Here is a 17,265-nt window from a genome sequence, read left to right as displayed (position 1 = left end):
CAATAAAGACAGTTAAGAAAATGTATTCTCTGTGCTACTTACGTTTCCATGTGCTGCCGGTACGTCGGGGGGTACGCTGTACCGAGTCGGGCATCTGGAAAGGATACATACCAAGCTGCTTTCATTTATTTGGTGAATTCTACACTACATGAAATTCATGGATAAAATGGAGACATCAATCAAAGATTTTTTTCATACACTTATAAATGAATACATGTACACATTTACACTTATAAGCTGATTTGTACATAAATAACATCTTACTATAGCATTGTGCCCACGAACAAGTGGTATTGATCAATAACAACACTGTGACTACCCAAGGACTCGAACCCTTGCTGCCTTGGCCTGCCTCATGGTGGGCGAAAACTCATGATGCCTTAATCCACTGGACCATACAATTCATGGTTCAGTGGATTAAGGGGTCGTGAGTTTTCGCCCACCATGAGACAGGCCAAAGCAGCATGGGTTCAAGTCCTTGGCTAGTCGCAGTGTTGTTATTGATCTTACTATAGTATGTATAGTAATTTCACCAGATAAACAAAGACACAAGGAGCATTAGTCATACTTATAAATACAAGATATACAATACCTATACAGTATATACAAGGAAGTATTTTGTTTTTGCACAAGTGTATGTGCACAAGTGTATGTGCACAAGTGTATGTACACACAACCTGTTGAATTTCTATGACAAAGCAGCAGATGTGAGACAGGAGAGAGAGAGAAGGAGAGATGGATAGCATCTTTTCAGACTGCAAGAATGTATTTGATACTTAGGTTAGATAAGGTTTGTCAGGAAACAGGACAAGTGTTTCCTGATGCAGGTCTTAGTCAGATGGTGAATCACAGCTGGAACTTTTGGTCATCTGACCGAGGCCTTCCACTGGCTTACCACTCCACCCCTTGAAAAATTATTGTTATGATTATAACCATTAGATATATGATACTGTGCCCCACAAGAGGATGGGTAAAATCTTGAGGTTCAGGTAAGAATAACAAGGCAGTGACTCTGGTGGATCAAAGAGCAACCTGGGAAAAGGAAGCAAAGAGCGATGGACACAGAAGAAACATCAGAACAGGGAAGAGTAATTAGTCAGGGTTCACAATGATTGGCATTACGACCAGTACTGTTTGTAGCTCGTGTGGCTGACATTCCAGATAAGATTGATTCACATGAATCCCTGTTTGTTGACATTGTGAAATTGATGAGAATAAAAATAGATGAGGACACGGCAAGGTTTCAGTGAATCTGGACCAACAGCAAGATTGGTCAGATAAGTGGCTGCTTGAATTCAACCCTGGTAAATGCAAGGTAATGAAAGTTAAGGAAGAAGCAAAAAGACCAGGAGAGAGAAAGACCCATGGGTGAGAATAGTGTCTAATATATCACCAGAGGCTCACATTGGCTGAATAATATCTGCAGCCAATTCTTTTCTGGCAAATCTGAGAGTAGCATTCAGGAATCTCAACAGAGAGTTGTTCTGGGCACTCTATACAACATATATCAGGATGAAAATTTAGACACAAGTGCAACATCTGGGTATCTTCACGACTATGGTACTCTTCACACCAACTCCAAGGCTGAGGGACTGATTACCTCATCTTTTGTATATAGTTCTTCTGTCTTCCAATTATGTCCTTGAATTTGTATTGATAAAGCCAGAGGATGGTGAAACGTCTACAATAAAGATATCCAGATGTTGCACATGTTTGTAATGTTTCTAAATTTTCATCTTGTTGGTATTGTGTACCATTCATGTATAACATATATCAGGCCCATCTTAGAGTATACAGCACCAGTATGAAACTCACACTTGAAAAAGCATGTTAAGAAACTGGAGGAAGTGCAGAAGTATGCAGTGAACATTGTCCAGAGCTAAGAGACATGAGCTATAAGAAGAGGTTAAAGGATTTGAATTTGATAACAACAGAGGGCAGAAGAAGCGGGAAAGGCATGATAACATACAAAATACTCAGGATAATTGACAAGGTAGACAAGGACAGGCTTTTTGAAAGGTAAGAAAAGGATGCTTGGAAACACAGGTGGAAGTTAATGATACAGATGAGTCACAAGGGATGTCAGAAGCATTTCTTGCCACAGAGTGGTAAGGAAGTGGAATTATCTTGCTGAAGAAGTGGTGGAGGCAGACTCCATACATAGTTTTAAAACTATGTATGAAGTCTCCCTCAATGAGGCTAAAAGGAAGCCTGCCTCAATGAGGCCAGAAGGGGACCTGCCTCAATGAGGCTAGAAGGAAGCCTGCCTCAACGAGGCTAGAAGGGAACCTGCTTCAACAAGGCAAGAAGGGAACCTGCCTCAACGAGGCTAGAAGGGAACCTGCTTCAACAAGGCAAGAAAGGAACCTGCCCCAACGAGGCTAGAAGGGAACCTGCTTCAATGAGGCTAGAAGGAAGCCTGCCTCAACGAGGCTAGAAGGGAACCTGCTTCAACAAGGCTAGAAGGGAACCTGCCTCAATGAGGCTAGAAGGAAGCCTGCCTCAACGAGGCTAGAAGGGAACCTGCTTCAACAAGGCAAGAAGGGAACCTGCCTCAACGAGGCTAGAAGGGAACCTGCTTCAACAAGGCAAGAAAGGAACCTGCCCCAACGAGGCTAGAAGGGAACCTGCCTCAATGAGGCTAGAAGGAAGCCTGCCTCAACAAGACTAGAAGGGAACCTGCTTCAACAAGGCAAGAAGGGAACCTGCCTCAATGAGGCTAGAAGGAAGCCTGCCTCAACGAGGCTAGAAGGGAACCTGCTTCAACAAGGCAAGAAGGGAACCTGCCTCAACGAGGCTAGAAGGGAACCTGCTTCAACAAGGCAAGAAAGGAACCTGCCCCAACGAGGCTAGAAGGGAACCTGCCTCAATGAGGCTAGAAGGAAGCCTGCCTCAACAAGACTAGAAGGGAACCTGCTTCAACAAGGCAAGAAGGGAACCTGCCTCAATGAGGCTAGAAGGAAGCCTGCCTCAACGAGGCTAGAAGGGAACCTGCTTCAACAAGGCTAGAAGGGAACCTGCCTCAATGAAGTTAGAAGGAAGTGACTCTGGCATGGGTAAGTTGAGAGGAGAGGCCAGGAACTGCACTCTAGTCCCTGTTATCACAAACAGGTGAGCACATCTATTTAGTGAAATGATAGTAAATGGGTGTCCTCTTCTCAGGGTCACTCTCTCAGCAGGAGATAGATGGGGAATTAAAAACATGTTGAAGAAAAGTGAATGTCTAAAATATGAAAAGCAAAGCTGCAAATTGATTTTGAGTAACACAATGAAATTACTATAAAAAACATTATACACAAACACATACGATTGTTAAGCAAAATTTTCATCATATGACAACATTACAAACTTAATTAATTACAGTCATTATAACTAATTATCCAAAGAAAAACTAAATGGTAAACAAAATTGATAAATAAATATAATTAATGAAGAAAAACATATAAGCCAGGCTACATAAACTCAGCAAGCTGCCACAAGCATGATTTCTCATTATATTATACAACTGATTAATGCATCCATTAAACAAGTGGTTTTTAAGAAAATATCAATACTGCAATTATCTGGGGATCGAACCCATGATATTTAACCAGCTTCCTGGGAGGCTGGTTAAATATCTCGGGTTCAATCCCCGGCTGGGCGCAGTATTGTCATTTATATTATACGACAATAACTGCCACATGACACAGAGAAATAAAGCACGATACAAGCCATGCAACTGGAAATTCCTTCATCAAAAAAGGATACATTCTGATATTACAGGAGGGACTCCTACTTACAAATGCTCAAAATACAGTGATCCAAACTTACAAATGAGCTTAGACAGAATATTGAGAAAATAATTTTATGCTGATGGATCTACAGGCACTAACATATGTGACACATTATTCACTGTCCTCAGGCTTTCTAAAAGTTCAGTGCTGCAAAGATTTGTTCACAAGCTGATGCATTAGCAATGTGACTTGTTATTAGGTTGGGATCCCTCTCTGAATAATATACAAAGATTAAGACTATTGCACACTAAATACACACAGTACATAGCCCAGCGATACCAAAGTCAAGAAGTTGTTATAAACATAGTAAAGCTGACTGGAAAATGTTGCGGCGCCAACACACACTCCGTCAATCAATGCAAGTGTTATAGCACCAACACACACTCCGTCAATCAATGCAAGTGTTATAGCACCAACACACACTCCGTCAATCAATGCAAGTGTTATAGCACCAACACACACTCCGTCAATCAATGCAAGTGTTATAGCACCAACACACACTCCGTCAATCAATGCAAGTGTTATAGCACCAACACACACTCCGTCAATCAATGCAAGTGTTATAGCACCAACACACACTCCGTCAATCAATGCAAGTGTTACAGCACCAACACACACTCCGTCAATCAAAGCAAGTGTTATAGCACCAACACACACTCCGTCAATCAATGCAAGTGTTACAGCACCAACACACACTCCGTCAATCAAAGCAAGTGTTATAGCACCAACACGCCATCAGTCAATCAAAGCAAGTGTTATAGCACCAACACACACTCCGTCAATCAAAGCAAGTGTTATAGCACCAACACACACTCCGTCAATCAAAGCAAGTGTTATAGCACCAACACACCATCAGTCAATCAAAACAAGTGTTACAGCACCAACACACCATCAGTCAATCAAAGCAAGTGTTACAGCACCAACACACCATCAGTCAATCAAAGCAAGTGTTATAGCACCAACACACACTCCGTCAATCAAAGCAAGTGTTATAGCACCAACACACACTCCGTCAATCAATGCAAGTGTTACAGCACCAACACACACTCCGTCAATCAAAGCAAGTGTTATAGCACCAACACACACTCCGTCAATCAATGCAAGTGTTACAGCACCAACACACACTCCGTCAATCAAAGCAAGTGTTATAGCACCAACACACACTCCGTCAATCAATGCAAGTGTTATAGCACCAACACACACTCCGTCAATCAAAGCAAGTGTTATAGCACCAACACACACTCCGTCAATCAAAGCAAGTGTTATAGCACCAACATGCCATCAGTCAATCAAAGCAAGTGTTATAGCACCAACACACACTCCGTCAATCAAAGCAACACCAACACACACTCCGTCAATCAAAGTCACCAACACACACTCAATCAAAGCAAGTGTTATAGCACCAACACACACTCCGTCAATCAAAGCAAGTGTTATAGCACCAACACACCATCAGTCAATCAAAGCAAGTGTTATAGCACCAACACACCATCAAATCAAAGCAAGTGTTATAGCACCAACACACCATCAGTCAATCCAAGTGTTACAGCACCAACACACACTCCGTCAATCAAAGCAAGTGTTATAGCACCAACACACCATCAGTCAATCAAAGCAAGTGTTATAGCACCAACACACCATCAGTCAATCAAAGCAAGTGTTATAGCACCAACACACCATCAGCACCAAGTGTTACACACCACTCCGTCAATCAAAGCAAGTGTTATAGCACCAACACACACTCCGTCAATCAAAGCAAGTGTTATAGCACCAACAAGCCATCAGTCAATCAAAGCAAGTGTTATAGCACCAACACACCATCAGTCAATCAAAGCAAGTGTTATAGCACCAACACACACTCATCGTCAATCAAAGCAAGTGTTACAGCACCAACACACACTCCGTCAATCAAAGCAAGTGTTATAGCACCAACACACCATCAGTCAATCAAAGCAAGTGTTATAGCACCAACACACCATCAGTCAATCAAAGCAAGTGTTATAGCACCAACACACCATCAGTCAATCAAAGCAAGTGTTACAGCACCAACACACACTCCGTCAATCAAAGCAAGTGTTATAGCACCAACACACCATCAGTCAATCAAAGCAAGTGTTATAGCACCAACACACCATCAGTCAATCAAAGCAAGTGTTATAGCACCAACACACCATCAGTCAATCAAAGCAAGTGTTACAGCACCAACACACACTCCGTCAATCAAAGCAAGTGTTATAGCACCAACACACCATCAGTCAATCAAAGCAAGTGTTATAGCACCAACACACCATCAGTCAATCAAAGCAAGTGTTATAGCACCAACACACCATCAGTCAATCAAAGCAAGTGTTATAGCACCAACACACCATCAGTCAATCAAAGCAAGTGTTATAGCACCAACACACCATCAGTCAATCAAAGCAAGTGTTACAGCACCAACACACACTCCGTCAATCAAAGCAAGTGTTATAGCACCAACACACCATCAGTCAATCAAAGCAAGTGTTATAGCACCAACACACCATCAGTCAATCAAAGCAAGTGTTATAGCACCAACACACACTCCGTCAATCAAAGCAAGTGTTATAGCACCAACACACCATCAGTCAATCAAAGCAAGTGTTACAGCACCAACACACACTCCGTCAATCAAAGCAAGTGTTATAGCACCAACACACCATCAGTCAATCAAAGCAAGTGTTACAGCACCAACACACCATCAGTCAATCAAAGCAAGTGTTATAGCACCAACACACCATCAGTCAATCAAAGCAAGTGTTATAGCACCAACACACCATCAGTCAATCAAAGCAAGTGTTACAGCACCAACACACCATCAGTCAATCAAAGCAAGTGTTATAGCACCAACACACCATCAGTCAATCAAAGCAAGTGTTATAGCACCAACACACCATCAGTCAATCAAAGCAAGTGTTATAGCACCAACACACACTCCGTCAATCAAAGCAAGTGTTATAGCACCAACACACACTCCGTCAATCAAAGCAAGTGTTATAGCACCAACACACACTCCGTCAATCAAAGCAAGTGTTATAGCACCAACACACACTCCGTCAATCAATGCAAGTGTTACAGCACCAACACACACTCCGTCAATCAAAGCAAGTGTTATAGCACCAACACACACTCCGTCAATCAATGCAAGTGTTACAGCACCAACACACCATCAGTCAATCAAAGCAAGTGTTACAGCACCAACACACACTCCGTCAATCAAAGCAAGTGTTATAGCACCAACACACCATCAGTCAATCAAAGCAAGTGTTATAGCACCAACACACCATCAGTCAATCAAAGCAAGTGTTATAGCACCAACACACCATCAGTCAATCAAAGCAAGTGTTATAGCACCAACACACACTCCGTCAATCAAAGCAAGTGTTATAGCACCAACACACCATCAGTCAATCAAAGCAAGTGTTATAGCACCAACACACACTCCGTCAATCAAAGCAAGTGTTATAGCACCAACACACCATCAGTCAATCAAAGCAAGTGTTACAGCACCAACACACCATCAGTCAATCAAAGCAAGTGTTACAGCACCAACACACACTCCGTCAATCAAAGCAAGTGTTATAGCACCAACACACCATCAGTCAATCAAAGCAAGTGTTACAGCACCAACACACACTCCGTCAATCAAAGCAAGTGTTATAGCACCAACACACCATCAGTCAATCAAAGCAAGTGTTATAGCACCAACACACCATCAGTCAATCAAAGCAAGTGTTACAGCACCAACACACCATCAGTCAATCAAAGCAAGTGTTACAGCACCAACACACACTCCGTCAATCAAAGCAAGTGTTATAGCACCAACACACCATCAGTCAATCAAAGCAAGTGTTATAGCACCAACACACCATCAGTCAATCAAAGCAAGTGTTATAGCACCAACACACCATCAGTCAATCAAAGCAAGTGTTACAGCACCAACACACCATCAGTCAATCAAAGCAAGTGTTATAGCACCAACACACCATCAGTCAATCAAAGCAAGTGTTATAGCACCAACACACCATCAGTCAATCAAAGCAAGTGTTACAGCACCAACACACCATCAGTCAATCAAAGCAAGTGTTATAGCACCAACACACCATCAGTCAATCAAAGCAAGTGTTATAGCACCAACACACCATCAGTCAATCAAAGCAAGTGTTACAGCACCAACACACCATCAGTCAATCAAAGCAAGTGTTATAGCACCAACACACACTCCGTCAATCAAAGCAAGTGTTACAGCACCAACACACCATCAGTCAATCAAAGCAAGTGTTATAGCACCAACACACCATCAGTCAATCAAAGCAAGTGTTATAGCACCAACACACCATCAGTCAATCAAAGCAAGTGTTACAGCACCAACACACCATCAGTCAATCAAAGCAAGTGTTATAGCACCAACACACCATCAGTCAATCAAAGCAAGTGTTACAGCACCAACACACCATCAGTCAATCAAAGCAAGTGTTACAGCACCAACACACCATCAGTCAATCAAAGCAAGTGTTATAGCACCAACACACCATCAGTCAATCAAAGCAAGTGTTATAGCACCAACACACCATCAGTCAATCAAAGCAAGTGTTATAGCACCAACACACACTCCGTCAATCAAAGCAAGTGTTATAGCACCAACACACCATCAGTCAATCAAAGCAAGTGTTATAGCACCAACACACCATCAGTCAATCAAAGCAAGTGTTACAGCACCAACACACCATCAGTCAATCAAAGCAAGTGTTATAGCACCAACACACCATCAGTCAATCAAAGCAAGTGTTACAGCACCAACACACCATCAGTCAATCAAAGCAAGTGTTATAGCACCAACACACCATCAGTCAATCAAAGCAAGTGTTATAGCACCAACACACACTCCGTCAATCAAAGCAAGTGTTACAGCACCAACACACACTCCGTCAATCAAAGCAAGTGTTATAGCACCAACACACCATCAGTCAATCAAAGCAAGTGTTATAGCACCAACACACCATCAGTCAATCAAAGCAAGTGTTATAGCACCAACACACCATCAGTCAATCAAAGCAAGTGTTATAGCACCAACACACCATCAGTCAATCAAAGCAAGTGTTATAGCACCAACACACACTCCGTCAATCAAAGCAAGTGTTATAGCACCAACACACCATCAGTCAATCAAAGCAAGTGTTATAGCACCAACACACACTCCGTCAATCAAAGCAAGTGTTATAGCACCAACACACCATCAGTCAATCAAAGCAAGTGTTATAGCACCAACACACCATCAGTCAATCAAAGCAAGTGTTACAGCACCAACACACACTCCGTCAATCAAAGCAAGTGTTATAGCACCAACACACCATCAGTCAATCAAAGCAAGTGTTATAGCACCAACACACCATCAGTCAATCAAAGCAAGTGTTACAGCACCAACACACCATCAGTCAATCAAAGCAAGTGTTATAGCACCAACACACACTCCGTCAATCAAAGCAAGTGTTATAGCACCAACACACCATCAGTCAATCAAAGCAAGTGTTACAGCACCAACACACACTCCGTCAATCAAAGCAAGTGTTATAGCACCAACACACCATCAGTCAATCAAAGCAAGTGTTATAGCACCAACACACCATCAGTCAATCAAAGCAAGTGTTACAGCACCAACACACCATCAGTCAATCAAAGCAAGTGTTATAGCACCAACACACCATCAGTCAATCAAAGCAAGTGTTATAGCACCAACACACCATCAGTCAATCAAAGCAAGTGTTATAGCACCAACACACCATCAGTCAATCAAAGCAAGTGTTATAGCACCAACACACCATCAGTCAATCAAAGCAAGTGTTACAGCACCAACACACACTCCGTCAATCAAAGCAAGTGTTATAGCACCAACACACCATCAGTCAATCAAAGCAAGTGTTATAGCACCAACACACCATCAGTCAATCAAAGCAAGTGTTATAGCACCAACACACCATCAGTCAATCAAAGCAAGTGTTACAGCACCAACACACCATCAGTCAATCAAAGCAAGTGTTATAGCACCAACACACACTCCGTCAATCAAAGCAAGTGTTATAGCACCAACACACCATCAGTCAATCAAAGCAAGTGTTACAGCACCAACACACACTCCGTCAATCAAAGCAAGTGTTATAGCACCAACACACCATCAGTCAATCAAAGCAAGTGTTATAGCACCAACACACCATCAGTCAATCAAAGCAAGTGTTATAGCACCAACACACCATCAGTCAATCAAAGCAAGTGTTACAGCACCAACACACCATCAGTCAATCAAAGCAAGTGTTATAGCACCAACACACCATCAGTCAATCAAAGCAAGTGTTATAGCACCAACACACCATCAGTCAATCAAAGCAAGTGTTATAGCACCAACACACCATCAGTCAATCAAAGCAAGTGTTATAGCACCAACACACACTCCGTCAATCAAAGCAAGTGTTATAGCACCAACACACCATCAGTCAATCAAAGCAAGTGTTATAGCACCAACACACCATCAGTCAATCAAAGCAAGTGTTATAGCACCAACACACCATCAGTCAATCAAAGCAAGTGTTATAGCACCAACACACCATCAGTCAATCAATGCAAGTGTTATAGCACCAACACACACTCCGTCAATCAAAGCAAGTGTTATAGCACCAACACACACTCCGTCAATCAAAGCAAGTGTTATAGCACCAACACACACTCCGTCAATCAAAGCAAGTGTTATAGCACCAACACACACTCCGTCAATCAAAGCAAGTGTTATAGCACCAACACACACTCCGTCAATCAAAGCAAGTGTTACAGCACCAACACACACTCCGTCAATCAAAGCAAGTGTTATAGCACCAACACACCATCAGTCAATCAAAGCAAGTGTTACAGCACCAACACACCATCAGTCAATCAAAGCAAGTGTTATAGCACCAACACACCATCAGTCAATCAAAGCAAGTGTTACAGCACCAACACACCATCAGTCAATCAAAGCAAGTGTTATAGCACCAACACACCATCAGTCAATCAAAGCAAGTGTTATAGCACCAACACACCATCAGTCAAAGCAAGTGTTATAGCACCAACACACACTCCGTCAATCAAAGCAAGTGTTATAGCACCAACACACACTCCGTCAATCAAAGCAAGTGTTACAGCACCAACACACACTCCGTCAATCAAAGCAAGTGTTATAGCACCAACACACCATCAGTCAATCAAAGCAAGTGTTATAGCACCAACACACACTCCGTCAATCAAAGCAAGTGTTACAGCACCAACACACCATCAGTCAATCAAAGCAAGTGTTATAGCACCAACACACACTCCGTCAATCAAAGCAAGTGTTATAGCACCAACATGCCATCAGTCAATCAAAGCAAGTGTTATAGCACCAACACACACTCCGTCAATCAAAGCAAGTGTTATAGCACCAACACCCACTCCGTCAATCAATGCAAGTGTTACAGCACCAACACACACTCCGTCAATCAAAGCAAGTGTTATAGCACCAACACACACTCCGTCAATCAAAGCAAGTGTTATAGCACCAACACACACTCCGTCAATCAATGCAAGTGTTACAGCACCAACACACACTCCGTCAATCAAAGCAAGTGTTATAGCACCAACACACACTCCGTCAATCAATGCAAGTGTTACAGCACCAACACACACTCCGTCAATCAAAGCAAGTGTTATAGCACCAACACACACTCCGTCAATCAATGCAAGTGTTACAGCACCAACACACACTCCGTCAATCAAAGCAAGTGTTACAGCACCAACACACACTCCGTCAATCAAAGCAAGTGTTATAGCACCAACACACACTCCGTCAATCAATGCAAGTGTTACAGCACCAACACACACTCCGTCAATCAAAGCAAGTGTTATAGCACCAACACACACTCCGTCAATCAAAGCAAGTGTTATAGCACCAACACACACTCCGTCAATCAAAGCAAGTGTTATAGCACCAACACACACTCCGTCAATCAAAGCAAGTGTTACAGCACCAACACACCATCAGTCAATCAAAGCAAGTGTTACAGCACCAACACGCCATCAGTCAATCAAAGCAAGTGTTATAGCACCAACACACCATCAGTCAATCAAAGCAAGTGTTACAGCACCAACACACCATCAGTCAATCAAAAGCAAGTGTTACAGCACCAACACACCATCAGTCAATCAAAGCAAGTGTTACAGCACCAACACACCATCAGTCAATCAAAGCAAGTGTTACAGCACCAACACACCATCAGTCAATCAAAGCAAGTGTTACAGCACCAACACACCATCAGTCAATCAAAGCAAGTGTTACAGCACCAACACACCATCAGTCAATCAAAGCAAGTGTTACAGCACCAACACACCATCAGTCAATCAAAGCAAGTGTTACAGCACCAACACACGGTCAAGCAACAAAACAGTGTTGCAGCACCAACAGTGTTGCAGCACCAACAGTGTTGCAACACCAACAGTGTTGCAACACCAACAGTGTTGCAACACCAACAGTGTTGCAACACCAACAGTGTTGCAGCACCAACAGTGTTGCAGCACCAACGGTGTTGCAGCACCAACGGTGTTGCAACACCAACAGTGTTGCAGCACCAACAGTGTTGCAACACCAACAGTGTTGCAACACCAACAGTGTTGCAGCACCAACAGTGTTGCAACACCAACAGTGTTGCAACACCAACAGTGTTGCAGCACCAACAGTGTTGCAGCACCAACAGTGTTGCAACACCAACAGTGTTGCAGCACCAACAGTGTTGCAGCACCAACAGTGTTGCAGCACCAACAGTGTTGCAGCACCAACAGTGTTGCAGCACCAACAGTGTTGCAGCACCAACAGTGTTGCAGCACCAACAGTGTTGCAGCACCAACAGTGTTGCAGCACCAACAGTGTTGCAGCACCAACAGTGTTGCAGCACCAACAGTGTTGCAACACCAACAGTGTTGCAACACCAACAGTGTTGCAACATCAACAGTGTTGCAGCACCAACAGTGTTGCAACACCAACAGTGTTGCAACACCAACAGTGTTGCAGCACCAACAGTGTTGCAACACCAACAGTGTTGCAACACCAACAGTGTTGCAGCACCAACAGTGTTGCAGCACCAACAGTGTTGCAACACCAACAGTGTTGCAGCACCAACAGTGTTGCAGCACCAACAGTGTTGCAACACCAACAGTGTTGCAACACCAACAGTGTTGCAACACCAACAGTGTTGCAGCACCAACAGTGTTGCAACACCAACAGTGTTGCAACACCAACAGTGTTGCAACACCAACAGTGTTGCAACACCAACAGTGTTGCAGCACCAACAGTGTTGCAACACCAACAGTGTTGCAACACCAACAGTGTTGCAACACCAACAGTGTTGCAGCACCAACAGTGTTTCAACACCAACAGTGTTGCAGCACCAACAGTGTTGCAACACCAACAGTGTTGCAGCACCAACAGTGTTGAAACACCAACAGTGTTGCAACACCAACAGTGTTGCAACACCAACAGTGTTGCAACACCAACAGTGTTGCAACACCAACAGTGTTGCAACACCAACAGTGTTGCAGCACCAACAGTGTTGCAGCACCAACAGTGTTGCAGCACCAACAGTGTTGCAACACCAACAGTGTTGCAACACCAACAGTGTTGCAACACCAACAGTGTTGCAACACCAACAGTGTTGCAACACCAACAGTGTTGCAACACCAACAGTGTTGCAGCACCAACAGTGTTGCAACACCAACAGTGTTGCAACACCAACAGTGTTGCAACACCAACAGTGTTGCAACACCAACAGTGTTGCAGCACCAACAGTGTTGCAACACCAACAGTGTTGCAACACCAACAGTGTTGCAACACCAACAGTGTTGCAACACCAACAGTGTTGCAACACCAACAGTGTTGCAACACCAACAGTGTTGCAACACCAACAGTGTTGCAGCACCAACAGTGTTGCAACACCAACAGTGTTGCAACACCAACAGTGTTGCAACACCAACAGTGTTGCAACACCAACAGTGTTGCAGCACCAACAGTGTTGCAACACCAACAGTGTTGCAACACCAACAGTGTTGCAACACCAACAGTGTTGCAGCACCAACAGTGTTGCAACACCAACAGTGTTGCAACACCAACAGTGTTGCAACACCAACAGTGTTGCAACACCAACAGTGTTGCAACACCAACAGTGTTGCAACACCAACAGTGTTGCAGCACCAACAGTGTTGCAACACCAACAGTGTTGCAACACCAACAGTGTTGCAGCACCAACAGTGTTGCAACACCAACAGTGTTGCAACACCAACAGTGTTGCAACACCAACAGTGTTGCAGCACCAACAGTGTTGCAGCACCAACAGTGTTGCAACACCAACAGTGTTGCAACACCAACAGTGTTGCAGCACCAACAGTGTTGCAACACCAACAGTGTTGCAACACCAACAGTGTTGCAACACCAACAGTGTTGCAACACCAACAGTGTTGCAGCACCAACAGTGTTGCAACACCAACAGTGTTGCAACACCAACAGTGTTGCAGCACCAACAGTGTTGCAACACCAACAGTGTTGCAACACCAACAGTGTTGCAACACCAACAGTGTTGCAGCAGTCAGTCACTCCCACATATTACAAGTTTGACATTAAGAGCAGCAACTACCACTTTATTACTACCACTTGTCATCCTCTCACTTACTACTACACCACTTTATTACTCCCACTTGTCATCCTCTCACTTACTACTACACCACTTTATTACATGACAGATTTTATCAAACATTTATAATTATTGTATATGCATAGAAGCACTAAACATGTAGGGGTCATATAGTGCCTGGGGAAAGACTAAAAGTCGTTTTTTAAGGAATAGGAGGAAAACTCCAGATCCTTGGATCATGAACCCTCTCCCAGCATAAAGGGACCCCCATTAAATGGACCAAATCCTTCATACATTTATTGTAGAAGTTAAAATAAAAAAATGCCTCAAATTCAAGAGCAAAATTCATTTACTTTTTCTGGGATTTTCACTGGGTCTTTATATCGGAATATTTCACTTCGTTAAGAACTTTTGATTTGTGTGTGAATTGTTCCCCTCGTATGAGGGTGGTTGTTCCCCTCGTATGAGGGTGGTTGTTCCCCTCGTATGAGGGTGGTTGTTCCCCTCGTATGAGGGTGGTTGTTCCCCTCGTATGAGGGTGGTTGTTCCCCTCGTATGAGGGTGGTTGTTCCCCTCGTATGAGGGTGGTTGTTCCCCTCGTATGAGGGTGGTTGTTCCCCTCGTATGAGGGTGGTTGTTCCCCTCGTATGAGGGTGGTTGTTCCCCTCGTATGAGGGTGGTTGTTCCCCTCGTATGAGGGTGGTTGTTCCCCTCGTATGAGGGTGGTTGTTCCCCTCGTATGAGGGTGGTTGTTCCCCTCGTATGAGGGTGGTTGTTCCCCTCGTATGAGGGTGCTTGTTCCCCTCGTATGAGGGTGCTTGTTCCCCTCGTATGAGGGTGGTTGTTCCCCTCGTATGAGGGTGGTTGTTCCCCTCGTATGAGGGTGGTTGTTCCCCTCGTATGAGGGTGGTTGTTCCCCTCGTATGAGGGTGGTTGTTCCCCTCGTATGAGGGTGGTTGTTCCCCTCGTATGAGGGTGGTTGTTCCCCTCGTATGAGGGTGGTTGTTCCCCTCGTATGAGGGTGGTTGTTCCCCTCGTATGAGGGTGGTTGTTCCCCTCGTATGAGGGTGGTTGTTCCCCTCGTATGAGGGTGGTTGTTCCCCTCGTATGAGGGTGGTTGTTCCCCTCGTATGAGGGTGGTTGTTCCCCTCGTATGAGGGTGGTTGTTCCCCTCGTATGAGGGTGGTTGTTCCCCTCGTATGAGGGTGGTTGTTCCCCTCGTATGAGGGTGGTTGTTCCCCTCGTATGAGGGTGGTTGTTCCCCTCGTATGAGGGTGGTTGTTCCCCTCGTATGAGGGTGGTTGTTCCCCTCGTATGAGGGTGGTTGTTCCCCTCGTATGAGGGTGATTGTTCCCCTCGTATGAGGGTGGTTGTTCCCCTCGTATGAGGGTGGTTGTTCCCCTTGTATGAGGGTGGTTGTTCCCCTTGTATGAGGGTGGTTGTTCCCCTCGTATGAGGGTGGTTGTTCCCCTCGTTTGAGGGTGGTTGTTCCCCTCTTATGAAGGTGGTTGTTACCCTTCTATGAAGGTGGTTGTTACCCTTGTATGAAGGTGGTTGTTATCCTTGTATGAAGGTGGTTGTTACCCTTGTATGAAGGTGGTTGTTATCCTTGTATGAAGGTGGTTATTACCCTTGTATGAAGGTGGTTGTTACACTTGTATGAAGGTGGGTGTTCCCCTTGTATGAAGGTGGTTGTTCCCCCTGTATGAAGGTGGTTGTTATCCTTGTATGAAGGTGGTTGTTACCCTTGTATGAAGGTGGTTGTTATCCTTGTATGAAGGTGGTTGTTATCCTTGTATGAAGGTGGTTATTACCCTTGTATGAAGGTGGTTGTTACACTTGTATGAAGGTGGTTGTTCCCCTTGTATGAAGGTGGTTGTTATCCTTGTATGAAGGTGGTTGTTACACTTGTATGAAGGTGGTTGTTCCTCCTGTATGAAGGTGGTTGTTCCCCTTGTATGAAGGTGGTTGTTCCCCCTGTATGAAGGTGGTTGTTCCCCTTGTATGAAGGTGGTTGTTACCCTTGTATGAAGGTGGTTGTTACCCTTGTATGAAGGTGGATGTTACCCTTGTATGAAGGTGGTTGTTATCCTTGTATGAAGGTGGTTGTTACCCTTGTATGAAGGGTTACCCTTGTATGAAGGTGGTTGTTACCCTTGTATGAAGGTGGTTGTTATCCTTGTATGAAGGTGGTTGTTACCCTTCTATGAAGGTGGTTGTTATCCTTGTATGAAGGTGGTTGTTATCCTTGTATGAAGGTGGTTGTTACCCTTCTATGAAGGTGGTTGTTATCCTTGTATGAAGGTGGTTGTTATCCTTGTATGAAGGTGGTTATTACCCTTGTATGAAGGTGGTTGTTACACTTGTATGAAGGTGGGTGTTCCCCTTGTATGAAGGTGGTTGTTTCCCCTGTATGAAGGTGGTTGTTACACTTGTATGAAGGTGGTTGTTCCTCCTGTATGAAGGTGGTTGTTCCCCTTGTATGAAGGTGGTTGTTCCCCCTGTATGAAGGTGGTTGTTCCCCTTGTATGAAGGTGGTTGTTACCCTTGTATGAAGGTGGTTGTTACCCTTGTATAAAGGTGGTTGTTCCCCTTGTATGAAGGTGGTTGTTCCTCCTGTATGAAGGTGGTTGTTCCCCTTGTATGAAGGTGGTTGTTCCCCCTGTATGAAGGTGGTTGTTCCCCTTGTATGAAGGTGGTTGTTCCCCTGTATGAAGGTGGTTGTTACCCTTGTATGAAGGTGGTTGTTACCCTTGTATAAAGGTGGTTGTTCCCCTTGTATGAAGGTGGTTGTT

The 17,265-nt window shown here is 44.0% G+C and overlaps 1 protein-coding gene across 21 annotated transcripts in view; it reads right to left on the bottom strand.

The window, feature by feature from the left end:
• Positions 1-17,265, bottom strand: part of Graf (GTPase regulator associated with FAK) — a 550,104-nt gene that overhangs the window by 35,957 nt on the left and 496,882 nt on the right. For 17 of the 21 annotated variants that reach the window (XR_011394106.1, XR_011394105.1, XM_070100893.1 and 14 more), the window contains one exon: positions 43-94. Coding sequence is in view for 19 of the 21 variants with exons in the window: in XM_070100893.1 (XP_069956994.1) it covers positions 43-94 (52 nt within the window). In the remaining 2 variants the exon portion in view is untranslated. Of the gene's footprint in view, positions 1-42; positions 116-17,265 lie in introns of all 21 variants that reach the window. The other 4 variants (XM_070100899.1, XM_070100901.1, XM_070100902.1 and 1 more) reach the window with 1 other exon arrangement.

This window comes from Cherax quadricarinatus, chromosome 75 (assembly GCF_038502225.1).
Source record: "Cherax quadricarinatus isolate ZL_2023a chromosome 75, ASM3850222v1, whole genome shotgun sequence".
Taxonomy (NCBI): Eukaryota; Metazoa; Arthropoda; class Malacostraca; order Decapoda; family Parastacidae; genus Cherax; species Cherax quadricarinatus.
This window is presented reverse-complemented; position numbering and strand designations above follow the sequence as displayed.